At 51.4% G+C, this 27,221-nt stretch overlaps 1 protein-coding gene across 1 annotated transcript; it reads left to right on the top strand.

The window, feature by feature from the left end:
* Nucleotides 1-3,515: 3,515 nt before the first annotated feature.
* LIPG (lipase G, endothelial type) lies at nt 3,516-25,397 on the top strand. The gene is made up of 10 exons (XM_028524511.2): nt 3,516-3,925; nt 6,698-6,879; nt 8,533-8,712; nt 9,746-9,857; nt 14,629-14,850; nt 17,123-17,365; nt 18,052-18,172; nt 19,114-19,332; nt 21,809-21,913; nt 23,961-25,397. Exons 1-10 carry the CDS (start codon nt 3,829-3,831, stop codon nt 23,980-23,982), a joined length of 1,503 nt encoding a protein of 500 aa, XP_028380312.1. The 5' UTR covers nt 3,516-3,828; the 3' UTR covers nt 23,983-25,397.
* The last annotated feature ends 1,824 nt before the right edge of the window (nt 25,398-27,221 follow it).

Raw genomic sequence — 27,221 nt, 5'->3', positions numbered from 1 at the left:
CAGGTCTAGGTGTCGCTCACAGTGACATAGGAAACCCAGGCCAGGGGTCAGGGCGAGGTTCCCTGATGGCAGGACACTGCAGATATCTGAAGTTTGATTAACAGTTAGGATTAACTAGGTCAAAGGCCAAAGCTTGGTGCTTTAGAGTGTTCAGTACAAACATGAGCCACATATGCAATTGAAATTTCTCTACCAACCACGCTATTACGAGGAGAGAAAGATGAAATTAATTTTAGTGTTGTATTTTATTTCACTCTCAGGAGATCCAAAATATTGTCACTTCAACATTTAATCAACATAAAATTATGAATACAGTATTTTATATATATATATATATATATATATATATATTTTTTTTTTTTTTTTTTGCTCCAAGTCTTTGCAACCTGGTATCTTTTATACTTGGAGCACATCTCGGTTCAGACTAGCCACACTTCTAGTGCTTGGTAGCCACGTGGAGCTCATGGGGACTGTGTCAGACGGTGCAAAGAGAGGAACTGAGGACGAGACCAGTGCAGCAGGAAGTCAGAGAGAGAAAGGGATGGTGGTGCAAGATAGGGTGGTTCCGTCCAGCTAGGGTGCTCAGCCCAGTTGTTTTACCAATAGTGTTGCTCAGTTAGCATCTGGTGATCAAGTCGTCTACTTAGTTGTATGCAATACCGTCTCTGGCTCATTTGTGCAGAAGAAGAACTCATTAAAAGGACATTGGGCAGCAACCCGCAATGTCTGCAGGGCAGAAGAACCAGGCTTGGCAAATACAGGGTCCAGCACACATAGCACCCCTTTTTACTACAAAATCATAAGCTTGTAATTCTGTAACATAACAATATCGCACTCAAGCACACCATATGAGATTTTAGGTGAAATGTTCAAATTCAAATGATAAATGATCGCACCCAGATTATTACCCCGCCAGCCACACTCAGGCAGGCATTACTTCTGCAGGACCCTGCACACTCGGGCAGACTGATCTGGCAGAGACCCCACCGCTGCTGTGGAGAGCCCACGCGGGCTGCCCTGTGGGCAAAGTGGCGTGCTTCCGGTCTCACTAGCTTCCAGTTCAGAGTTTGGTTGGCTGAGTTTAAATGGGGGGTTCTAGCTGCAAGGGAGGCTAGAAAGCTGTGTTTGCTTTTCAGCTTCCTTAGTGGGAAGGGAGCTCCTCTCACAAAAAGGGAATTCATTGCTCTGACATAGGGGGGCGCTGTTCAGATGCGGGACAGCCAGCAAGAATGGCCAGAGTCTGCCAGAGTAGCCTGAGACCTTGACATTTTGACTGCAACACAAAGTGAAGTTTTTTTTCTGAAACCCCTCAGGCAGGGACTTCCTCCCCACGGGAGGCCTGTCAGGTCTCCTTGGGGTTCTTCTGGAAAGCAACAAGCAGTTGATGCTACACATTACTCTAAAGCTGTGACTGTCATTTCATTATGTCCTTTGAGCGTTCTCACCTGTTTTAACACAGAGACAGAGGAGGGCACTCTAACCAACTAGCAATGAAACTTCCGTGGTTCCATAACCTCGGAGGTGAACAAACGGATGTTGATTTTGTCGCATCTGTCCCCCCGCCCCACCTCCCTTCCCCAGCAAGATCACCAACTTTGCAGGAACACCCATCTTCCCTAGGGGATCTCACTAACCGGTGACAAAGGCTCCCAACACGCACCACATCGTCCAGTTCCAAGTTCTAGGGACCACACCACGGCTGCGAGCAACTCAGGACAGAGAAGGACATTTTTCACTCAGGGGTCGCCCGCTGCCTCAGCTACTGTGAGATGGGGGCGTGGCACCCAAGCGCTCATGTGCACATTTTAGAGGTCAATCGGGGATATAGAGCCTGGGGCGCGGCGGCGGGGCGGCGGGGGGGGGGGGGGTACCTGGTCGTTAAAAGTTCCTGCACACCTGCCGCAGGTCCCCACCAGTCAGTTTCCCAGCTGTAAATGTAGATAGTGCCCGACCTGCACCTGTGCAGTTTGCCAATAGGGAAGGAGAGCAGGAGGAGGACGGGAGAAACATGATCTGGCAGTGACATTTGCCATCCCATAAAACGCACGGAGTTTTATGCTCAACTAATAAAGCCAGCCTGCCTCTTGTTAATGAGTGACAGCTCGCGAGAGCTGTTCCGAGGCTATAGGTCGGAACAGGACCTGCTCCTCCGGACTGATTTGCCCACACAGGCCTTCCCGGCTGCGGCCCCGACATGAGGGAGGAAGGGGCGCGGGGCTGCTGTCCTTCTCTGGCTGGAGTGGGACGGGTTCCCTTCTGGCGACCGCGCGGGTACTCGCGCGGCCGCGCAGAGCAAGCTCCGGCTCGGCACGGACGCGGAGCGAAGGCGGCGCGCCGCTTGGCGGCGGAGTTTTCCTTCCCTCCCACCGCCGCGGCGTCCCCAAGGACTGTTGAAGCGCAGCCGCCCTCCAGGTGTCCTGGCCGTGGTGGCCCTTGGAGAGCCCCGGGATCAGCTCCGGCTCCCTTGCGCCAGATGCGGACTCGGCGACAAGTTCTCCTGCGCTCGCCATTCTCGGTCCCGGAGTCCCGCCGGCGGAGCGGGATCCGAGACCCGAGGGAGGAGCAGGGACGCGGATCAGTGAAGGGAAGGAGAGGACGGAAAACTGATGAGTAGAAGCAGCTACTTAATTCCACTCAACAAGTAGTTGCGCACATCTGTAGAGACTCGGTGAGGGCCACGCGTCTGCCACCTCCCAACCTCAGCTTTCTGTTTCCTTTGGGAAGTGTCGCCTGGTATCCCTCCAGCGCCCCCCTCTCCTTCAAGCTATTAGGGCGCCTACTACGTGGCAGGCGCCACATTAAGCGCTGTGCGTTATCTTTTAATTTTACTCAACATCCATAAGCAGCGGGAACCACAGGTATTGGGGACCAAGGAACGAACGGCCTTGGAGAAATTCAAGGGCTTGCGCCGAGGTTTGCAGCTAGTGGTGGAACGAGGACTCGAGAAGGGTCTGTGCCACCTTGGCTCCGGGGCCAACAGCCCCCAGTCCCTCAGCTCTGCCCGATTATAGTCCCATCACGCTGTCTGCAGCCGTCGAAGGTCTCTCTGGGTGGGAGTGAAGGAAGTACCAAGGAGGCGACAAGGTGGCTGTGCACCATCCGGACCCTTGGTCCGGGGGCGCGGAGAGACCATTCCCGGGCGCGGGGGTAGCTTTGCACTTGGGAGAGGATAATCTTCCTACCTCAAGGACTGCGTCCCCAGCGGGCGCAGTGTATGGAAGCACGGCCCCCACCACCCCCGCGAGGGGAGAGCGAAGAATCTGGGGTCCCGGGCTGGGCACTAGGAGGAAGTGTGGAGGCTGGAGAATGGCAGGAGGGGGAGAACGCAAGGCTGCGCGTGCAGAGCGTCCACGTGGTGGGTGTGTGGCGCTTTCATTCAAACTTTGGGAGTCTCGGTTCCGGCGTCAGCGAAGGTGTGACCAATCAGCGTCGGGGGCCGGGAATAAATTATGCAAATCACCATCTGGCGATGGGTCAGATGACTCCCCTACTTTAAAAAACCTACCTCGCCGGGAGTTCACTGCATGACAGTGGCGAGCCTGTGCCTCCCGGGCGTGCGGCGTGGGTGAAGGCAGATCTGACTCTGGTTTAAGCCCCCTCACACTCCCTCCGCCACCCCAGCCGCTCCGTGCCGCCACGTTTTCACCTCCCACCTTCTCCACTCTCAGCGGTCTCAGGGGCTACACCGCTCTGGGGAGAGGAGGTGCCCACTTCGGGTCTTACCGGCTCGGACTGCTGGAACCTCGGGAGGTGTCCCGTTTCGTTTTGTTTTATCTCCCCCGCTTTTAAAAGTCCCGTTTGGCGACGGGTGTGTGGCGGCGGGGAAGGATGAGAAACTCCGTTCTTCAGCTCTGCCTCTGGAGCGCCTATTGTTGCTTTGCCGCGGGAGGCCCCGCAACCCTCGGTCCAGAGGGACCGTTACAAGGTAACGTGCACTGATTTTTTTTTGTTGCCCCCCAACTTCTTTTCTGTGCCGCCGGGACCCCTCTGTCTTGCAGATCCTTCTTCAGTGCTTCCTTGTTCCTGGGAAATCCTTCTTTCCCCCTGCGCTCTGCGTTTGCTCCTGCTAATCATCAGCCTTGCAGTTCACTTGTTTCTTGGCGCTTCTGAAAAGGGCATCGCTAGCAGGACCTAGCCCGCTCGCTCCCTCCCCACCCCTTTCCACGGCACGGGTGGGTCCCTTAAAACGTGCTGTCCAGTCAGCGCCTTTGGCTGACGGCAGCTCTTCAACCTTGCGCTCGTCTTTGAACCTGGAGGTTTGCCAGGGTAGAAGGTTAGAAGGAGCGCTCTCACGCGGCGCCCTTTCAACCTATCTCCATGTAGGCGTTTTGAAAGTTAGGGTGGCAGGAGCGTTTGGTGAGTGACTGCCCAGGAGCTGCTGGGCTGCTTCTCACAGGGTGCCAGCCTCCTCCTCCCCAGCGCTCTTCCCAGCTCCCTCTCTTTCTCTTCCTAGCTGCTAGCTTTTCTTCCTCCTGAGTTCCGCATGGCTCTCTTCCCCTGGAAGAAGTCTGCCTCAGTGGAATGAGGGTGGGGTCCCACAGCAGGGGTGCCAGGGGAACCCTTAAACCGCACCCTGTCTACTATTCTGCTGAGGTTGGCCAAATGATATTGGTCTACGTCAACGTATGTACGGGTGGGAGGGCTGATTTGAATGAATGAATGGAAAAAGCTTGCGTTGCTTAGCATGCCCCCGACTCTAGTGTTAAGTAATAGTGTGACTTGGAGGAGGTAGCATCTCCAGCTCCTCTCCTGTGGAATGGTCATGTTCCTTCCAGCCTCTGTGGTCTGCAACTCTGAGCATTTGTGGGCCATTTCATTCATTCAGGAAAGTGTTTACTGCATGCCTGCTCAGTGCCAGGCGCTCTTCTAGGAGCAGGTGGAAACCCCACCCTCCTGGAGCGTCCACGTCAGCGGGGAGAAGGCAGACAAAATCCAATTAAAATTTACAAACGGTGCTCAGTGTTGTGGGAGGTATGGAGTGCCGATGGGAGAAGCCGGTGCAGTTTTCACCTGCGGTCAGGCTTTCCTCTTTAAGAATTCGAGAGCGATAAACTAAAGAATGAACCACAAGGACATCTGGCTGAAGAACAACCATAAAGTCCCAGAGGTTGAAGTGACCCAGGCCAAAAATAGTAGCAATGGAGCTACAGAACTCTGGGGTCAGAGAGGCAGCTGCTGAGGTGAACCCTTTATGTCAATATGCGGGTTTATCCACCAATCTGTCCCAGGAAGCCCTTTTCCCTAGAATTTTCCATCTGGGCTTTGTGTGCAGTGGCTATATGGGTGGAAACTGGGGAGGTGTCAGACTAATTATGTCCACGGTTCAAATTTCTGCCCGTTGAAACTTTTGTTCGTTACTTGAATGACAAAGTTCTGTTCATGTGTGTTGAGATGCATTTTCTGGAACCCTATCTTTTTTACACCTGGTGCATTCTCTCCCTTGAGATGCATTTTCTGGAACCCTATCTTTTTTACACCTGGTGCATTCTCTCCCTTGCCCGCCCCCTCTCCACCATGCTGGTCCTTCTTTCTATGATTCCATTTGCTTCCTGACTCTGGGATAAATGAAGCTTCTGGGATGGTCCTTTGGTATCTTTTCCCCTGGTTTCTGGGTGACAGGCGAGTTTGATTTTCTAATTTCTCAGCCCATTATCAAGGGGTGGTGTCCTAGACAGCTGGAAGAGTGTTTGGTGGGGTTTGCTTATGACCATTGACACCGTGTGGGGATTGTGGCACCGAGTGTTTAAAGGCCATAGGGACCATCCGTGATCTTGGCTTTGTCATGGGAGCAGCATTATCGGGTTATCCCCTCCAAGGCACTGTCTCTGAGTGGTGGTGGAGCTGGAGAGAGTGGTTTTGCTGCTTTTAGGAGTTTTCTCATGGCTTCAGTCACTTATTTAACGAACCAGAAGAGCGCCTGGCCCATGCCGGGCTCTGTAAAGGCCAATGAGGAGGCATGAGTTGTTTTGCAGTAGCTGCTAGAGTCCAGCCTGGAGGGAGCACTAGGAGAAGCCCATCGTGTCATAGGTCGACAGCTTCTTACCTTGAATTCCAAACTCCAAAATCTCTCAAAACTGGAAAGTTTGTTTGGTAACTCATTTGGCTGCAGACCTGGCTTTACCTGGCTTGAACTCATTTGGCAGCAAAACTGACCCAGACGGACAGGAGGCTATTTTATAATTTTCTTTTTGTCCTCAGGTTGTGAGCAGTCACACATTTCCCTGCAGAAATGCTGGTGGGGAATGCTCCAGACCCCGCTGGGGGTGTTATATGATACAGGCTGTGTGTACCATAATGCCATTTTTCTACAATCTGGAAATGTCTGAATTCTGCAACTCAACTGGTCCCAAGCATTTTGGGGAAAAAACAATTGAGGACCCATACTTTAAAAGCAGTAACTTGAGGGAAAGAAAGAGAACTTGCTTTGATAGGGAAGAAGAAAGAAAAGCAAGAGACACCTGTTTATTTCAGTTACCGTAATTAATACTAGTGACTAATACTCTTAAATATAGACCAGATGTCCCTTTCATAATATTGTCGCAACTCTTCTGGGAGGTGAGGAGGGCACACTCAGCAGAGGTAAAAACGGAGACCCAGAGGGCTTGAATAATTTCCTCAAGGTTGTGCTAGAACGACACCTCAGACCTCTCATGACTCAAGCCCACTAGACGCATCGAGCTCTGTTCCCTCTCCCCAGATGAGCTCCGTGAACCCGAGGACGGACAGGCCGTTGACAGACCCGCCGTGCGGTTTAACCTCCGCACCTCCGAGGACCCTGAGCATGAAGGATGTTACCTCTCCTTTGGCCACAACCAGACCCTAGAAGACTGTGGCTTCAACACGACAGCCAAAACCTTTTTCATCATTCATGGATGGACGGTGAGCCCAGGGGAGGGAACTCTGCCGCTTTACCCAAGATTTGGTTTCTTTTGTTTTGGTCAATTAAAAAGAAGACTGGTGCTTCCAGATTCCGCTCTCCCCCCGCCGCCCCGCTCCCCCGTTTTCTTGTGGGCTGCTTGTATTTCAGACAGCTGTGAAGAATGTAATGGGCACTTCACCAAGGGGGCAATCTGGACTCCAGCAGGGTGGTATTTAATGTGGGCACACAGCGGGCTTTCAGAAAGTGGCTCTCCTGAGGGCAGCAGCCCAGCTCCCCTGGCTCCTAAGGATCCCTCTAATTACACTTAATTATGTTGGTCAGCCGCTGCCTCACGGGGGCCGTCCCTCCGTAAGGACTGAGCTGAGCTGAATCAACTTGACTGGCTCGGAGAGTCTCTGAGGAGCCAGCTGGCCTGGCTTGCTTGCTGCCGCTGGCATGGTGCCCACCTGTTTGCATAGAGGTGGCTCCCTTTAAAGGCTCTTTCTGGGTCCTAGCTGAGCAATTCACATTGAAAGGTCCATGACAAACTTCAAGAAAAAAGGGCTTGAACACTCGGCTTCAGAAGCTTTTGGCTAGCAAGGGATTTATTCATTCATTCACATAGTGACAGTCTGTAGGAAAATGGCACTACTAAGTGAGTAGGTTTCTGCCCGGATTAATTGGGAGGGGACATTTCTCTTCCTAATGATGAGAAATTCATATCTGTTACATGTTTCCTGGGTCTTTAGGTCTATCACCAACTGTTGGGGTCAGCCCTGGGGGGAGGCCAAGGAGTAGGTGCCTACCTACCTAATGTGATTGAGGAGGCAATTCAAGGCCTGTCCAGCTAGCCAGCTGCATCCCACGACCCATGATTAGAATCATGCTTTTGAATCTTCTTAAGGCCCCCATCAAAATGCAAATACAAACTGCCTGCAACTTACAAATGGGTTGCATTCCAGAAAGTTCTTTTGTAATCTGTTTGGAACTTGGAGTAGCAGTTTTCCATAGAAGCAAGATTGTAGATGGCAGGTGGGTTCCCAGGCCAGGCACAGAAAAAATCTTTTTATCTAATACTGTGCTTGTGGAGAGGTTTACAACTGGACCTTGTCACCGTTTCTACTTTGTTTCTGTGGGAAAATGTGTCCTGAGTTCTAATTTGGGATTCCCGGGATGGATCTTCCCTTCTCTGGGGCCAGGAGGCATGGCGGAGGTGGGCTGTGGGATGGGGTCCCTTGTTAACTCGGTGTTTGCCCAGGAGACACCATCTCCCTGCATCTTCAAGAGAGGAACTAATTCTCCAGAGCAGCCCTTCCCAGCTGCCTTTGAACGATGGAGCAGGTCACCTGCCTGGCTGTGATAGGGACGTAGGCCTACCTCAGACCAGTATTGCCACCAATGCGTATCTCACAGTGGCCTTATAGGACAGCGGGGCAGCAGCTCTTCATGTTTTGTTAAGAAAAACCAGGGATATAAGGAGCAATGAAAACAAGTACCCACAGAGAAACCCTGCCTGTGGCTGGCCCTGCTCACCTGCAAATGTTCGGTCCCTGCTCAGTTAAGGTGAAGATTCTGGAATCAGCTGGGGAGAGGATCATAAAACTGAATCTTACATTCATTAGGATCTCTGAACACAGAGAAGTTTTTTTTTAAATGTCCTGTTCTCTCTGCAGATGAGTGGCATATTTGAACAGTGGCTGTACAAGCTCGTGTCAGCCCTGAGGACGAGAGAGAAAGAAGCCAATGTCGTGGTGGTTGACTGGCTGCCCCTGGCTCACCAGCTTTACACGGACGCGGTCAACAACATCAGGGCGGTGGGGCAGAGCATCGCGAGGCTCCTGGATGGGCTGCAGGTACTAGGGATGAGAGGGAGTCATCTTTCGTGAGCAGCATCTTGAACTCAAACCTTAAGAAATACAGGCCAGACAGTGTTACAGTGGATTTCAGATGTCTGATTAAAATCTCTGGGATTCAGATTGTTATTGAATTAAGTACTACTTGAAATACTTGAAATCTGGGACTTTTCGAGAGCCTTTTAATTATGATATCTCTGAATTCTTCCTGTTACTTTATTTCCTAGAAGAAAGTTTGCCTGATGAGTCATTACTTTCTGATATTGGAAATGCATACTCTCAAGTTGGTTGGGAATGGCCAGGAGCCAGGACCGGCTTGTGATCTTACCAACCTACTGCCATCTGCTTTTGCCTCTGGAGGGTGCCTGTCCTGAGAGTGGGGAGGGCGTTGGTTCACACAAATGCAGCCCACTGCCTTGCTTAAAATATCAAGTGTGGAAAACTGATCTAAAGGTCTTAAAATTCTGGGTTCTCGAACAGTCCCTCAGTCTTCTGCCCAGCTTGTTTTGGGGAACTTGGTTCCTGAACAGTGGAGTCAAACCCCCACCCCCTCAACCCCATCAGCAGAGTGCCCTGTCGGGGTGCAGTGCTCCCACTCTGGGGTCCCAGGCGAGCTTGTAGTGAGGGTGCAGCTCCTGGGGCCTGAGACAGCGGGCAAGGAGTGTGCAGCTGCAGGTCGAGGCTGGCACTTAGTCTCTGGTGAGCCTGGTGGCTTTGACCTCCACACCACCGCCCTTCCCCCTTGGATGCTGCCGGAAAGAATGGAAAACATGTAGGGGAAGGTCAGGTCTACAGCTTCTAGTCACAACCTGCCGCCAGCGCTTGGCATTTGCAGTGCCACCAACTTCTTTTGACCTCCTCTTACCTGGCTGGGTTCCATCTGTGTTGCATTGCCCTCAAAGCCAGCCAGGCCCCTGCAAGTCTCTGTCCCTGGCTCCTGTGTCTCCTTGTCGTGATTGAACTGTGGAACTGTGGGGGATTCTGTGGGTTCAGGACGACATTCTCACTGACACACTTTTGTGCTTTCCTGCAGGAGAAGGATGATTTTTCTCTTGGGAATGTTCACTTGATCGGCTACAGCCTTGGAGCTCACGTGGCCGGGTACGCCGGCAACTTCGTGAAGGGCACGGTGGGCAGAATCACGGGTAAGCTCAGCTTCCTCCACAAACAGCTGCCCCCCGAGCTCCCCAGCTCCTCTGACAAGCTGGCTTTTTGGAACCAGAGTGCTCCCAAATGAGGCAGCGTGGGTGAGCCATAGACCGTTAGTTTTGGAAAAGACCTGGGGAACATCTAACCCCTAGCTTTTCAAATGTTCTATGCACAGAACCCTTCTTCTGCAAATTAAACTTGTGTGGCCTCCCAATATATGAAACGGAAAGGATGTTCTGGTCGAGGCTGGGTGTGCAGTGGGCAGTGTCAGCCTTGTTGTTCGGACCTTCCCCTTCCCCGGAGGCATTGCAGCAGCCCAGAGCCCCAGGGAAACACAGTTTGGAAAGCACTGGTCTGACCCAGCAGGTGAGGAAACACCCAGGTTCGAACAGCTAACAACGAAAGTGAGCCTGCAAGCTTCTGGGGCCCCCATCCCGTCTCCGCTGGTGACACTCTAGAACCTCAGGGGAAAGATCGATCGGTGGACTCTAGGTTGAATTCCGCCTCTGGTTTCTATTTCATCTACCGACAGCCTCTTGCCAATGTTGAGCTGGAAGATTTATTAGTGATAACGACCTGTTTAGAATGGGTGATTAAACTTTGCCCTTAAAGAGACTTTTCGGATATTAGCACCTAGGTTGTCAACAGAAAATTGAGCTTTCCATTTTGCCTAGCTGTTGACGTGAGAGTTCGGGTGAAATCCTTCAGTGATTGTGAGAAGTGGGAAAGGTTCTCTTTCTCTCGGCTTGGGGACCCCTTGCACACTGTGTGGGGCGTCCTCTGGGCTATAATGAACGGCACATGTGTTGCCCTGAACTTGTAGTCTCCTTCCAACCTTCTTTTGTCTCTCCCCCCCACCCCCACCCCACAGCTTCTCTTTTGCCCCCAAAATAGAAGGAAAGAGTTGATCAATCTCTTTCCCAACAGTGTGTTCAATTTGAAATAGGACTCAGGTAGAGGTGTGGTCTTAGCTAAAGAAAGATTTAGTGAAGGTAGACATTCAGATTTCAGCAATACTGTAGGCTGCTGGGGCAGATTTATAAAAAAATCTGAATCTGGGAGGTTTCAGCGGCCCTCTTTATTATCATTGTCCTGGGCTTAAGCCTAATAATGTGCTTGTGCACACTCCCACACACTCACACGCTCCTTTAGATTCAATTATTTGCCTCGGCATACTTTGAGAGCTTTATTTTTTATCACCAGGACGGCGGGCCTGAGCTAAGAGGACAGTGACCGTGTGGCCACACATGGCTGCTCATTAACCCGCTGCCGGAGCAAAGCTGTCTGACCTTACCCCACTCTGGGGCCAATTGTCTCAGCACCCCCTCCTAGCCCCAGTGCGAAGCAGGACATCCAGAGCCGGGCCAGCCGGTCTGGTGGGGGCCAGCACGCACCAGGCCCCCACCGGAAAGTCCTCGGCAGCAAGGACAGGCTGTAGAGCCCCCCTTTCCTTATTTCTAAATCCCAAATGAGAGGAGGCTAGTGCGGGGCGTTCCGTTCTTTCCCCTGTCTGGGTGGCAGCCCCTGCGATGTGTGCCTCGCTGGCAGAATGCTAATCAGTCCTGCGTGCTGTCTGCCTGGGGTATGCGGGCCGGGCTGCGTGTTCTGAGCCTGGCCCCTTCTTTCCAGCTTTTCTCTGTGGAGCCGGGGTGGGGGGCGGGGGGGGGGCTGGGAGGAGCAGGGCGGGAAGGCGTGGCCTCCACCCAGTTGCCAAGCAGCCCCTCAGAGGGTATGCAGATGACCCGACATGTGCTGTTGCGCATGTCTGATGGGGGGGGGGCGGGGGGCAGCTTGTAAACTTCCCTCTGCCCTCGGACTTCTCCTGGGCCTGGGCACAGGGGGTCCTGGCTGGTAAGGGGACCAGAGACCGTAGCTGGAATGGGGTCCTGGGGCCGCGACTGCGGCTGCTATGCGGAGGCCTGCGGCCCGCAGGGGCACACCTGAATCCCAGTGTTGCTTGGATCAGAGAGCTGCGTATGGGGTCTGCTCAAGCTCTACACTCCTAGGCTCCTGAGGGAGTTCTGTGACGTACTAGGGAAGAGGGCATATGTTTCTAGTTGAACCTTTATCTAGTTAGTTATAAGTAAATAAGCAAGCAGATTTATTCATTCTTCAAGAAATATAAATTGAGCAGTCGGTAGGCTCTGGGCTAGATGCTGCTTAGTGTCGAGCACCTAATGTATGACAGGTACTTCTTGCCTGTGACAGGTAAGCCACAGAACACCTGGGCAAAGGGGGTCCTTTGGCTCCATTGGACAGGTGGGGAGACTATGACCCTGCTTAAATGATGAGTCCAATATCTTGCATCTTTCGTAGCAGGGCTGGGACCCAAACCCAGGCTGTCAGATTCCAGAGCCCGCCCCCACCCACTGCACCACACTGCCTCTCCCCAGTCACTGCAGGAGCTGCATGTAGTGCAGGAGGCTCTGCCCTGCCAGGCCAGAATGCAGAGGCGCTCCTGTGTGTGTGTGTGTGTGTGTGTGTGTGTGAGTGTGTACGTGTGTGCACAAATGTGTGTGTGCATTCCATTCGCTGGACAGAGCACTTCTGGGGGAGTCAGACTGAGTGGACAAAGGGGTGGTTCTCCATCTTCTCTCTTTTCGGAGGGGGTAAGTTCTCCCTCCCGATCCTAGTTAAAAAAGTAATTTGTGGGACTTTTCTGCAGAGTCCCTGGGCCCTGGCTCTGTGTCAGGTCGGGTCAGCCTGGGTAGGTGCAGGCCCAGCCTGGCTGCCAGCGGGCCATGGAGAAGCCCCTCTGCCTGCATTCCTCCGACCCAGCTTGGTTTCCATGGCGCTGACCGTCTGGTGGAGACTTTTGTTCACACCCAGCAAAGAGCTCCTCTCTTGTGTTGGTTGCAAAGCAGAATGCTGCTCTTTATATATTTTTTTCCTCCAGGGGACACGGCAGCAGGCAGGGAGAGGCCACTGGTGTCAGTTCTGTGGTCTGTGTAGCCTCTAAAATGTGTCATCGTGGACCCTTCTGGGAGGACACCCCTCTTGTGCCACCTTTCTTTTGGGTCCTGGGTTGGGGATGAGCCCCCAAGCAGCCTGGGCTCCCTTTCGGCCTCTGTCTTCCATCCATTTATCTAAACTTCTAAAACCTGTTTACAGTTCTCGTGAGCAGTGAGTTTCACGGGTCTTCCCCGGACAACAGCGTTGCCTTTTGTTTGCCCTAAAACTGCTCTCTCAGCCGCCCGATGTGCCCCCTCGTTCCCTGGTCCCGGGGTCTGGGGAGCACAGTTCCATTCCCGCCCCTTGCTCTTCAGGACTGGTTTGGGTCGTGCCTCCTCCCCGCTTGCTGTTTCTAGATCAGGGTTTCTCAGCCTTGGCTCTGTTCACATTTGGGGCCAGTTAATGCTTTGTAGTGCGGGCTGCTCTGAGCGCTGTTGGGTGTGTATTAGCACCCCTGGCCTCTGCCCTCTGTATGCGATGCTAGTAGCTTCTCTGCACCCGCCCCCCTGCCCCCCCCCAATTGTGACAACCAAAAATGACCTCAGACATTGCCAACTGTCCCCTTGGAAGCAAAGTCACTCCCAGTTGAGAACCACTATTCTAGACTAAACAGGCCCCCTTCCTCTGCTGTAAATAGTCTCTTCGTGTGTTTTCTCTGTGTCTGTAGGGCACGAGCCTTCTAGGTTGGGATGAGTTTGGCCCCCATGATTACTTGCGTTTGGTAATAAGAGCTAGTGTTTGCACTGACAAGCGCTTGGTCTCATACTACCTCACACGAGCTGTATGAGTTGAGATATTCACGTCCATTTTCTAGATGATACTGAAGTAGGGAGAAATTTTTCAAAATCTGGCCTGCAGACTACCTACTTTCAGGGTCACCTAAGGAATAAATATACATTTCTGGGCTCCATACCAGACCTACTAATGAGAATCTCTAGGGGCCCAGGGAATCGGCATTTTATAGTTCTCACATTTTTTGAATCGTTTTGCATTCATGTGGTTCCAAAATTAAAAGATGGCGAAAGTCTCTCTTCTGGCTGCCACTCCCCGCCCAGTGCCCCACCCTGTGCCCCACCCTGCTCTCCCCTGCCCCCACCCCCACTCATACCACAGGTAACCTGTGGCTGCTCTGCCCTTCCAGAGTTATTTGTAGTTACAGAGTGGAATCTGAATTTTGTAACAAGCTCCTGGTGATATCTGTGGTTTTCAAATGTCAGGACCAGTACTCTCTACCATGCTACTTGGCTATTCAATCCAGAAAGTGTTCAGGCAAAAATGTTCTCTCTTTGTAGCTGTACATAGAGAAATTCTGGAGGCGTGAGATACAGACTCTCAGTGTATCTCACCGCTTCACTCCTGGGCCTGACCCATCGTTAAAGGAAGGGGGGAGAGTAAGTCCAGACGTAAAGTAAGTAGCTCAGTCTGGGGACACTGAGGCTTCCCTCCTGAAACTGTGGGACGTTCAGTTATTCCGTGAAAACACCTGGTAACTTGAGGCTGTGGAAGGCTCTCAGTGCCAGGACAAATGGGACGAGTGGCTTAGTTTCAGCCTGCCCAAGTTCTTCCTAGAACTGCTGTCGTTCTAACAGTCCGTGGTTCCTCGGAGCTGCGGGTCAGGGTGAAGCTTGTGGCCAACTGACTGCATCAGCTGAAGTGTCAGGACAGGGGAAGGCATCAGAAGAAAGTGGAAATTCCTTGACAGCAGGCACTGAGCGTTCCAGGTCGGCTGGGCTCTGAGTGTCCTCCTGCGCACTTGGATTTGACCCAACTTGGCGCACCTGACACAGTTGGTATTGGCTCCCCCTTCCGCCCTAGGTTTGGATCCCGCCGGGCCCATGTTCGAACGGGCGGACATCCACAGCCGGCTGTCCCCCGACGACGCGGACTTTGTGGATGTCCTCCACACCTACACGCGCTCCTTCGGCTTGAGCATCGGGATCCAGAGGCCCGTGGGCCACATCGACATCTACCCCAATGGGGGCGACTTCCAGCCAGGCTGTGGACTCAACGACGTTTTGGGGTCAATTGCCTATGGAAGTGAGTTCCCTGTTTTCTGCTTCATGGGAGGTTTCACATCTCCTAAATCAGCCCAAACTGTGAGAGGTCCCAACCACACGTACTGTGTTATTCCCACCTCCCCCCACCGGGGCCCTCAAACACTGTCTGCCATTCCTCGTCCGATGAGCCTGTGAACAGCCTCCCCGTGGTCTCTGCTCTGCCTCCTCACGCTTTGAGGTCCAGCTTCTATTGATTAATACCCTTTTACAACAAAAGAAATACGTATTGAATAAAATCAAGCAATATCAAATTGCGTAAAGCAAAAAGCAAAGTGGCCCCCTCACCTCTCACTCCTGCTTCTGCTCACTCCTCAGAACTAGCCAATAGGAGCGAACAGTGTTATCTTTTCAGTCTTTCCTTTGCAAATTCATTTATGTGCGTGTGTTTAATGTTATTTGTCAGAAAGACATTGCTCTGCCACTTTCCTTTTTCAATCATAGTATGTTATGGGTATTTTTAAATGTCAGAGCACCGAGATCTTACCTTCTCATTTTTAGAGACTGCATGATATTCTATAGTGTGAGCACACTATTATGTATTTTTTGTAACATTTTAAAGAAGCAAACCCAAGGTGCTTTCTCTATTCACTTATCATTTGTCTTTGAATGCCTGAGTCTATTGCCAGCAGGCTTGGGCTGGGCTGAGTGTGCTGCTGGAACGGATGTGTGGCCCCATGACTGATCTCTTTCTGGATTTCTCCTCACTCGCTGCCTTGGATCCTGGCAGCATCTCTAAGCCTCGGCCCCAGTCGGTTCTCTCTTCTGTGATGCTGTGCCTTTGGGCGTCCTGCTCCGAAACTCGGTATTAAGACTATTGCCCTCTCCCAGTATGATAATGTACCCAGGTAGCCCCTGAAGGATATGGAGGTCCATGCAGAGGGAGTTCAGCCCTGCCCCAGGGGGTGGGAGGATGGAACTTCTCTCTCCCTTCTTTTCTTTCTTTCCTTTCTTTCTTTCCCTCCCTCCCTCCCTCCCTTTCTCCCTTCCCTTCTTTCTTTTCCTTTCTTTAAATTTAACATTTTATTTTTACTTGCTTAGAGAGGGGGGAAGGGAGAGAGAGACACACACATCCATGTGCGAGAGTAACATTGATCATGACCCCAGCTGGGGACCTGGCCCACAAACAGGCATGCGCCCCAACTGGGAATAGAACCAGCGACCTTTCAGTTCCCAGGCCGATGCTCGGCCCACTGAGCCATGCCAGTCAGGGTGCATTTCTTCAGTGTTAGTGAGAATGGGGTTTTTCTTGGAGTCCCAGGACTTACTGAAACTATTGGCTTCAGCCTCTGGTTACAAGAAATAATGATGGATTATGCGCCAGAAAATCCAAGTTATACTTCTAACTTTGAAACCAGCTGTCTGTGTGAGCCTGAGCAAATTACTTCACATTTATGGGCCTTTGGGTTATAATGGAAAGGAATAGACTAGAATGTAGTTGGCAAACATTTTCCTGAAATGTCAGCTAGTGAATATTTCAGGTTTTGCAGGCCAGAGCCTGTTTTCTGCACTCCACTCTGCTGCTGTGTATGGCACCAAAGCAGCTGTAGACAACATATAAACAAGTGAGCGCGGCTGTGTTCCAGTAAAACTTTATTTACGAAAACAAGTGGTCAGCCTGCCAGCTGTAGTTTGCTGAGCCCCGGACGGGATGATGTTTAGCATCTGGCCCATTTCCCCCTTGTTGCGACTGTACAACCTTATCAGGACTTGGTGACTCCTGCTGTACACTGCTCCTCATCACCCGATTTCGTGCCCATTGCATGCGTTCTGTTGCTCCCTGCTGCTTTGTGTGCGTTAGGGCCGACCTCCCGCCTGGGGAGCAAGCGGCTCGGTGGCAGGAATGGCCTCTAACTCTCCTGCATCTTAGTGGAAGCCTAGCACATCACTGGGCACGTATGAAGAATTACACAAATGAGAACACAAACAGCAACAGTGCAACTCATTATGGTTGGTGTGAGGTGTACAGTACTTATTTTTTTATTTTTCAGTTACAGTTTACATTTAATATTACTTTGTGTTAATGTTGAGTGTACAGTGTAGTGCTTAGACAATCACAATCTTTACAGAGTACCCACCTGGCACTGTACGCAGATACTACAATATTAGTGGCTGTGTTTCCTGTGCTGTGCTTCCCATCCCCATGGCTATTTTGTGACTCCCGGTTTTGCACGGTGCTTACTGACTGAGTGGGTGAATCGTTGACAAGTGGCTTATCGGGCCTGTTTTCCGTCTCTGCCTCCCTCCCTCACCAGCGTTCGCAGAGGGGGTGAGATGTGAGCACGAGCGGGCCATATACCTCTTTGTCGACTCGCTGATGCATCAGGACAAGCCGAGCTTCGCATTCCGGTGCACGGACTCGAACCGCTTCAAAAAGGGGATCTGTCTCAGCTGCCGGAAGCACCGCTGTAACAGCATCGGCTACAACACCAAGAAAACGAGGAACAAGAGGAACAGCAAGATGTACCTAAAGACCCGGGCGGGCATGCCTTTCAGAGGTAACCCTCTGTCCCCCAGGGCCCCAGGGCTGTCTTCTCCCTCCTTCTAAATACCTTGTGGGGCGGGGCACGTCCCCGCACTCGAGGTGTGGCCGGCACAGCTAAACCAAACCCCTGCAGATCAGGTTCCGTTGTGCATGCCTCAGGAGGTTTAGTCTGTACGAACAAATGGTGGGGACTCCCTTTGTTGTGTGAATTATCACACCATGATCACATTTGACATCTTAAATCTCTCTTGCATTTAACTTTTCAAACCTGTTTCATCCTTGTTTTCTCATTTGATGATTACAAAAAATCTGAGGGGATCAAATTAATGCCTGCCTTTTTATAACATGTTATAAAACCATAAAGTTTTGTGGGTATTGGGGGTATTATTTTACATATTAGGAAATTAAGGCTTAAAGAGCCTTGATTCTTAATGCTAGGTTATGCAGCAGGAAAGTAGGTGGGCCAGAAACCCCCAAAGTTCTCCTGAACCCCAAGTTTAGAGCTCCTTCTTCTACATCCTGGTGATCTCTTATGCCACTGGACAGAATGAGACCAGAGAGAAGTTGGAGGCTGGGCTGGACCACAAGGATGACCAGCCCTAAAAACTCACTCGGTGTCCTGGGTGACTGACCTTGGGTCAGGTCGCCCTGGCACAGTGATCAAGGCTGACAAATGCCTTTGTTCTGCTGCTTCTGCAGTTTATCACTATCAGATGAAAATCCACGTCTTCAGCTATAAGAACACGACGGAAATCGAGCCCGCCTTTTATGTCACCCTTTATGGCATCAATGCAGACTCCCAGATGTTGCCTTTGGAAACGTAAGTCCCGAGTTCCCTTTGCTGGGGTGAGGGTCAGCTGGGGCAGAAGGAGAGCGTGCAGGAGCCTGTGAATGGTGCGGGAGAGTGTAGTCTGGGGGGCTGGTGGGGGGGCAGGGCGGTTCCAGCGGCCCCTGCAGTCCTCTGTCACTCCACTTGCTCTTTCCCACCAAGCCCTCGACACAGCATTTCTGGGAGGAAAACTTCCAGGATGAATCAGCAGCGTGAGAAGCTGCTGGAAGGCAGAAAGTGCTTTGTCATTTTAGACAATGCCTGACCCCTGAGGCTTTAGGGAATCTGGAATGGTGTGAGCATCATCCCTGGACCGTTTCCGGTTTTCTGTGGGCCGGGCACACAGAATCTGTATAGATTTGTCGGGACTCCTAGGGTTCAAAGAGCCAGGCTGCGCAGTGCTGGGATTGCAAAGGAATGGCATCGCAGTTCTGGCTCCCAGGCTCAGGGTCTAGCTGGGAGAGCAGCTTCGTGTGCACATGCTCACGCACACAAATGGGGAGAGGCAGGCTCCCAGGTGCCAATGGGACGGATGGGCAGGAGGGGGCCCAGGACTTTCTCGGGAGGCTGATGCCTGGGGACCCAGAGGAAGAGGATACTGTGGAGTGGGCATGCAACTCTCTGTGCATCTTTATTTCTGTTTTTATCTTGGACCTGTGCCCCAGGAAGTAGTGTACGTAAATAGGGAGGTGCTCAGGAATGGTTTCGATAAGAAGCGGCGGGGTGGGGGGGGCGTGCTGTAGGTCAGCATGTTGCACATTGAACTTCCACTGTGTTCCTGCTGGTGGAACACAGATGGGGGCACTGGGGAAAGAGCCCCCCTCATTTCTCTGCAGTCTGTGGGAGGCAGGTGCTACCATTGTGTCACCCCACATGACATGGCAGTTTCCCAGGGGGCGGGCGTGAGACCAGCTCTTCTCTCCCCTTTGTAGAGTGGAGCAGATTGGGCTGAATGCCACCAACACCTTCCTGGTCTACACAGAGGAGGACTTGGGGGACCTGATGAAGATCAAACTCACCTGGAAGAGGGCATCTCAGTCCTGGTACAGCCTGTGGACTGGGTTTCGCAGCTTGCTGTCTCAGTCCCCAAAGTCCAAGCAGGAAGTGAACATCAGGCGCATCCGGGTCAAGTCTGGGGAAACCCAGCAGAAGTAAGTGCCTCACGACCCTTCTGGGCCCCACGGCAGTAGCAGGCAGGAGGCGTGTCGTGGCAGTGTCCTTTCCTTCGCTAAGCAAGTGCCTTTAGTCCTTTCATATCCAGAGCACGTGGGCAAAACCTCAAACACCTTTGCAAGGAAAAGCAAATTCTACGTCAAGTCCTCTGTCAACTTTTGTGCCGTGATCACAGGCTGTTGGCTGAGAAGGGTACGCAAGTGGGGGCTGCAACCCAGCCCTTGTTCTGTTTGCCAAGCCCTGGGCTGGCCTAGAGGAAGGAGGCTGCTCCTGGATGGGGCTCATCAGGACAGCTGCCTTGCTAATCTCTTGGCCCTGAGGTCCATGTAGCCGCAAGTCTTGGCTTGCTCCTGTGCAGAGCAAACCAGAACACCAGGTCCAGGGAGCCCCCGGGATGATGTCTGTGGGAGGACCTGGTTTCCTCAGCATCCTGTTTCCAGAGCATTAGACCTCTCCTTCTGAGGTTACGAGTCAAGGTCATGGGGTGGGTCCTGACCTCAAGTAAAAGAGAATCCTTTATGCTGAGCTAGCTGGCAGTTTCCCCACGTCTGTTAACCCCAAGACTAGCATGATAAATCCAGAGCTTTACTGTCAGCACCTTAAACCCTACCTTGACTCCCTAGGACCTTTCTCAAGAATGGGAGGGACCCTGGTCAAATCCTTCAGCAGACTTCTAGGAGGTCATGGCCAGCTGGGGGTGGTTGGGGACGGCCTCCATCCTCTTTGTGCCTCACCTGGTATTTTCCCTTGTTTCCATCCATTGCCTCTGGCACAGGATGGCTGGGAGAGGGGAGGAGGCTTGGGCTGCTTGTCCGAGTGATTTTGCTCTAGAAACCTGTCAATTGGGAGTGCCAGCTGGGAGAAACTGTTAGCGCCAAGGCTGTGGTCTCAGTAATTATGTCTTTTGCTTGTAAGTACAGCCTGTGCCTAGGGGTGGGGTAGCAGAAAGCGGACCATTTTAATAAAATGTTTCAAGTATAATAAACCACTAAGACTTCACAAATGTAAGCGGTTTCCCACATTGGTTTCAGATAGATTTTTTTTTAAAGTAGCACATTACAGGTAGAGCTGAAGCCCCTTTGTGCCCTTTCCCTGTTCGATTCCTCTCCTTTCAAACCAAATGTACTGATCTTCCAACGTTAAATAATGTTAGTGCCTTGCCCTCCTTCGTGATTGTTTTACCCTTTGTGTTTCTGCTTGTACCCAAACAGAAATGTTTTGGATGCTTCTAAAACTTATGAGGGGATATATCCCTTCACAAGTTGCCTTTATTTATTCAACACTCTTTATGAAGTTTATCCAGTACATATAGATCTAGTCTATTCTGTGTGTGTAATGTCATTGTTCATTTGTTTCACCATTGCTCTGCGGAGTATTTCAGTGGATGTTGCTTTTTGGCAGTCATGAATAGCACCGGGATGAATATACCTGTGCACGTGTGAGAGGGCTCCTTTGGGGTCTAAATACCAAAGAGTAGAATTGCTCAGTTTTAGCATATGTCTTCTCCAGCTTGGCTAGATATTATTAATTTTCCTCTCCAAAGTTGGTGGACCAATTTTAATCTTAGCCACAAAGTAAGAGTTCCCCTTTCCCCTCCTCTTCACCTACATTTGGTGGGACATTCTTGATATTCCATTGGGTATGAATTGGTCCCTTACTGTTGTTTTAAACTTTTTCTGATTGTCCTAAGGTGAGTAACCCTTTTATATGTTTAGGTACTGATTGCACTTCCTGGAAAGAGTTCTCAAAGCAGTTTTGATGAGGGCTTTTGTCCTTGGGGTGAACAATAGGTCATGGGGTCATGCTAATCACCCGCCACCGAGGTGGGAGTAACCCACGTGGCTTGGCTGTAAGTTGCAGTTGGAGTGGTTATTACACCACTGATTCCATCAGTGATCTTGGCTGTCCACTTCCTGAATCTTTGATGTTGACTCCCAGCTGAGTCCCGCCACGCTTGTCGGTGGATATTTGTGAACACGGTCCTGGAGGCGCCTTGAGTTCCTCCAGCCGAGGAGTTTACAGTCCACCACAGAGAGAGGAATCCACAAGCAAGTCAAGACACTCATTATACACCAGGCCGTCAGAAGTAGCGACGGTAACAAAAGCCACATTGATACAAGGACACGCTTTCCTATTAAATTGAGAGATCAGGGTCTCAGGCCGTCAGGGAGGCTCAGACAGGCAGGCAGTCTTTTGGAGACACAGAGGGAAGAGCGTGGAAGCGGTATGGGTGAAGGCTGCGTGAGCCGAATCACGGGAGACGTCAAAGAGAGACACGGGTTAGAGCGCTTGCCTGAGTTCTGAAGGTTCTTGAGTCAGGATGCAGCAGGATAGGACTGCTCTTTTCTCCTGGCTCCGCCCACCTTGGCTCCGGAAAGCAGTCTGGCCAATGCACAGCCATGTACCTTGCCCTCGAGAGTTTTGGTTGCCTCACTGGTTTCTTTTTCCTCTTAGATTTGCTTTTTGTGCAGAAGACCCTGAGAACACCAGCATATCCCCCGGCCAAGAGCTCTGGTTCCACAAGTGTCTGGACAGATGGAGACTAATAAATGAAACCAGGTAAGTGGGGCTCTCCCTACGTGCATGCAGCACACATTGACCGGTCACCTAGTGCGGGGCTGGGCACCTGGGACACAGCAGTGAACAGAGTGGAGAGAGATCCTTGCCTGCGTGAAGCTGACCTTTCATTGCAAGGAGACAGGCCAGTCAGTGGGACATGCAGGGTGTCAGACGGTGTTAATGCCCCTTTGCCTCTCCTTCTGCCTGACCCCATGGGGTCACAGCTGTGGTCCTGGTGGAGTGTCTTTGGTAACTGAATCCCTGGGGTTGGTGCCCATGCCCCGTTTTAGACTAGACTTCTCCGTGGTAAGCGGGGCTGTGGGCCATTCCAGGGCTCTCAGCCTCCTTCGGGGCAGCAGGTTGGAGTGGGAAGCTGAGGGGGAGGTAAAGGAGAACCACAAAGCGTAGTCCTGTTTTTTCGGTTTTCGGGAACCCAGGTTGGTGTGAGTGCATATTAGTGAGCAATTTCCCCCTTTTTGAGGAATGCTCATCTGCATCGTGCTGAATTGACAAAAGGGTCATCTTACTTCACCGTTGCCTTGCCCCATGGTGGACGCCTTTTGTTTCTGAACTGAGGAAAGCTGGTATCTCAAGGTGTGAGGCCATGGGCACATCCCAAAGGGGAATTTGTCATACGCCCTCTGACCTGAGCGCCTGCTAAAGAGGCGGGAGACCAGCTCCCCACCGGCCCCCACCTCTTGCCCTCGCCAAGGTGCTAGATCACCAGGCCACTGCCGTACACCGAGCACACGGATGTGCCCACCCTGCGTCTGGTGCCTTCCGTACACCATGTCATTTACCTGTATCGCCAACCCCAGGACGCAGGTGTGGTTTGGCCTATGGACAGGTGGGGGCCCGGAGGCTCAGTTTAGGTCAATCTTTCCAGCTCCCCTGCCTGGTCATGGCAGAGCGAGGACTGAGGCTGGCTGGTTCACTCAGAGCCTGTGCTTGCTCTTGAGCGATTCATCCCACCCGCGCTTGGATGAATCACCTCACCGCGATCTGGGTATCGGTTACCACGTGGCTGCACTCACACCGGGGTCCTGGCGATGAACTCTCTGGCAGCCCTAAGGCCTGGGCTGCATGCCAGCAGCTCTGTCTCCTGCTAAGGAGCATCACTGGGACCACAAACTCGGGGACCACAGGGCCTGTGGCATTCTGAAACTGCCCATCTAATTAAGCAACTCGGTCTAGGCTCATGTGACTTTGTGCTACAATAAGAAGTTTAATTTTTTATGTTGGTGTTCAGATGTATACTTTCCTAGTACTTCCTCATGTATTAACTTCAGGGACCCTGGGAACAGCCGCATAGATTGGAGATGTCTGGGAAGGATCCCTGTCCTCATGAGAAAGCATCTATAATAAGATATTTTGTTCTTTCTCACCCAAGACTTTCGTGAGAGTTGAGAACGCTGTAACTTATCTCAGCTACCTCTTTGAGAAAGCAAGTCGTTTTTCCCTTCCTCCTCAGAGGGACAGAAAACAATGGGAGCCCAAGCAATAAATGAACTCTGGGAAGTCACGACATCCCTAGACCTGTGTAACGCCTGCAGCATTGTCTGCCGACCTGGGTGCTGTCACCTCTCCCCCGATAAGAAGGCTGGGGTTCCGGGAGGTTCCACAGAGAGTCAGTGAGGCTGAGACTAGAACCAAGATCTCTGGGCTGTGTCTTGTTCGCTCCTTGCCATCCCATGGTCTCTCCTGTTTCTTGATCAAGGCAGCGGACTTGTTGATAGTTCCCCCCACAATCGTGCCTGTGTGTACACACATGCAAGTGCCTTTTGTGCGTGTGTGCTGCAGGTGAGTGTTGTGCTGAGGAATGCCAATGCTGAGGAACCCGGATAGGGCTCCAGTGTGGTGGAGGGTGGGGAGAAACAAGCACTCAGGACCTTTTCCATTAGTTCTGGAAGGGAAGCAAGGGAAAGGGTCCGGGATGTTTGTAAGACAGCTTGGCTGTGATGTGATGTGATGAGGGCACACCCTCCATCCTGGCTGCGGGGTTTGCTAAGCGAGCTAACGAACGCCACTCTCACCCGGTTCCTTTCAGGCAAACCGTGGAGCTTCCCTGAGGGCGCCAGCAAGGCCCCCGCCCCACTGTCCAAGCACATGGAGGAAAGTTACTGCTGAGGACCCACCTGACGGAAGGACTCCTCTTGGTCTTGACCCTGGAGCACAGGGAAGAGCCTTCTTGGGGGGCCCAGGACCTTGATCGCTACAACTGAGACTTCTCGCCAGAGGGGACCGTGCGCTGCTGTTCTTGCTGCTCCTGCTGCTCCTGCTGCTCCTGCTGCTGCCCTAGAATAGCTTGAAGGCCAGATCTGTGGCAAACGCCTGGCCTCTTGTGCACACCGGGCTGGCTCTTGTGACTGGGTGAGCCTGTGCTTTGCTTGACAAGGGGCAGTGGCTCTGCGTGGAAGGCTGCCAGCTGCCTGGCCCCACCTGAGCCACTGGGAGGCCGTCCCGCTGGGAGCTGACTCATGTCGGGATGGCAGACCTGTGTCCTTGTTCACCCAGACACAGTCGATCTGCGGCAAGGCTGAGGCCCTCGCTGTTGGGGGTCAATGAACTTCACTGGTCAATATCGGTCAAACTTTTTTTTGACCTTCTGCCCTGCTCCTTAACTCACTCTTGAAAGCACACGTTGGCTTTTTTATTTTTCTATTGCTCATTTTTTTTGACTGGACAATTTTTTTAAGCACTTAACCTTAATGGGGTTAGGATTTCTAGGCTCCCTTCACATTTAGATGACCCATGAATATATATGGGATGAAGGCACAAGGGACATTGCGGGGAGCCAGAGGATGCAAGAGTTGGGGGCCCTGAGGCTTTCAGCGGTTTCTGCCCACCTCTTCCCAGTTGACATGTACATTCCCCCTGAGAGTGGCCTGGTTGATGGCCAGCAGAGTAGTAAGCAGGTACCCTGCATGCTGGGGACCAGATGGTGGCCAACTGCCAGATACGGTTGCTTTGGAGCATAATCTCTCCTGTCCAGGAAGGTAGAAGGTGTCACATATGTGATGCATGTCTGTTTACCCAGAACTGTCACCTGTCGAATGGCGGGTGCTCAGATGTGACCCAGCGTTTTTCCTTCCTTGGAACATCTTGTTATAACACCAGCCTCTTGTCTGTGTTGAACTTCTTCAGAAGCCCCCAGCTCTTCATTTGAGTTACTATACATGATACCTGAGAAACCCTTTTTCACTTTGCAAAAGATTTTCATGTGGGTCACCTCGTTGGAGATCAAAGACGGGAGGTGAACAGGGAAGCCATTACCTCCATTTCACAAAACCAATGCTCCGTGAGGGTCAGCCACGTGCCTAGCATTGTATACCTAGTTGGTGCTGGGGCTCCGTGAGGACCCAGAATTCCTGGAGGCAAAGTCCTTGGTGTGTTCGTCTCTGCAACTTTGCAGAGACTTCCACAACCCTTTCTCACCAGGGAGCCCTGCATGTGACAAGTAGAGAATAGTGTTCAAAGCCATCCCTAAAGCCCCAAGGAAAACATCTGTGCCAGGGGTTGGGCTTTTGCAGATGAGATTTATTTGAAGGAGATATGATATCAGGCGGGGTGAAGAGTGATTTTTGTACTTAGGGTTTGAAAGGACACCGTTTTACTCTCTCTGTGCCAAAGTTGCATCCTTGTTCAATGCCAAGCTTCAGAAGACATAACCAGTCCAATCATAAGTCAAGTTATTTTTTTCTGTGTTCGTCTGTTCTTTCTGTGATTGCTTTCTAGCCAAAGTGGAGCTTATATTATGGACAGAGCCTCCTGGTCGCTTCTGACCTGTTTTTAGTAATGGAAGCCTTGGGAGTCCAGTCCTCAGTGGGTCCTGTATTTATACATTTGGCTTGAAGATTTATTTGTATATGATGATGCTTTTTAAAAAATGCTATGCAGAACATTATTTATTTCTTGTGTATGTAATGTATAAAAACAAATATATGGTTAGTTTTTACTTTTAAGATTAACCAATTTCAAGATTAAAACATTTTAATAGTAAAATAGCCCTGGCTGGTGTGGCTCAGTGGATTGAACGCTGTCCTGCGGACCAAAGGGTTGCTGCTGGTTCAGTTCCCAGTCCGGGCACATGTCTGGGTTGTGGGCTGGGTCCCCAGTTGGGGGTGGGCGAGAGGCAACCAACTGATGTTTCCCTCACACATTGATGTTTCTTTCCCTCTCTTTCTCCCCCCTTTCTTCTCTGGAAATAAATAAATAAAATATTTTGAAGAAAATTTATTAGTAAAATAATAACACTCTGCAAAATTCTTAGTGGTGTGGCCACTCAGTTCGTAGAAGTGAAGAGACTTATGGCTGCTCAGGCCTAGGGTTTGACAGAAAATTACGTCAGTGTAAGATACAGTCTCCACTTGACACCAGTTGTTGGTAGGAAGTGGGCAAAAACTCCTTTCACCAAAGAATGAGAAGAAAACTTATTTGGATCACAGTAGAAACGCCTGAGGGTGAATGTTAGGAAGAAGAGGGAGAGTGGCTGGACACTGGGGATCATTAGTGAGGATACAGGTTTGGTTGCCTGGGACCTGGATACTACAGTGACTTAAACCAGAGAGGAGTTGATTTCTCTCTTGTCTCAACTCCCAGCTGGTACTGAGGTTCTGCTCCAGAAAGCCCAGAAGGGTCTAGGCTCTTAGTGGTTTTGCTGTCATCCCTAGGATGTTCCCCTCATCCCTACAGTCCGATGTGTCCCCAGTCAGGTCTTCCAGCCCGTGGGAAGGTAGAGAGTTCCAGAAAGGGGGCACATGTCCCCTCTTGAGGCCATTACTGAGAAGTTGCCCACATTCTTTTGGCTGGAAACCACAGTCACGTGGGAAGCTGGAAAACACCGTCTTTGTTCAGGGCACCCATGGGCCCAGCTGCAAATCCAATTGCTACTTATAAAAAAGGAAATTGTATATTGCCCTCTGTTCCTCAGGAATTAATTTTTATTCCAAAGAAACAGGGAGATGCACCAGGGCAACCTTTAAATCATTCAATTTTCTAGCCAGTTTTTAGTAATAAACTGATCTGTCACTATGCAGTTCAGTGGATCACATCAATTCGACTTTACTTCTAGTCTTCAGTGTTGAAGTGTTTTAAAATGAGAAGAACCCTCTCCATGAGGGGTGTTCACGACAGGAGAAAGTGGCTGCTGTTCATTTTTGCCCATGACTGTCTGAAATCCCAGAGGTAATAACAGGCAGGGGAAGGATCAGGATGACAGGAAGCGTGTGTTCATCTAATTCAGGTGACGAGGGAAGGGCTGGGATCTCTCCGGCAGACTCAGGGGGATTCTGAGTGGCCCAAAGGCACA

The sequence above is a fragment of the Phyllostomus discolor genome, chromosome 9, assembly GCF_004126475.2.
Source record: "Phyllostomus discolor isolate MPI-MPIP mPhyDis1 chromosome 9, mPhyDis1.pri.v3, whole genome shotgun sequence".
NCBI lineage: Eukaryota > Metazoa > Chordata > Mammalia > Chiroptera > Phyllostomidae > Phyllostomus > Phyllostomus discolor.
This window is presented reverse-complemented; position numbering and strand designations above follow the sequence as displayed.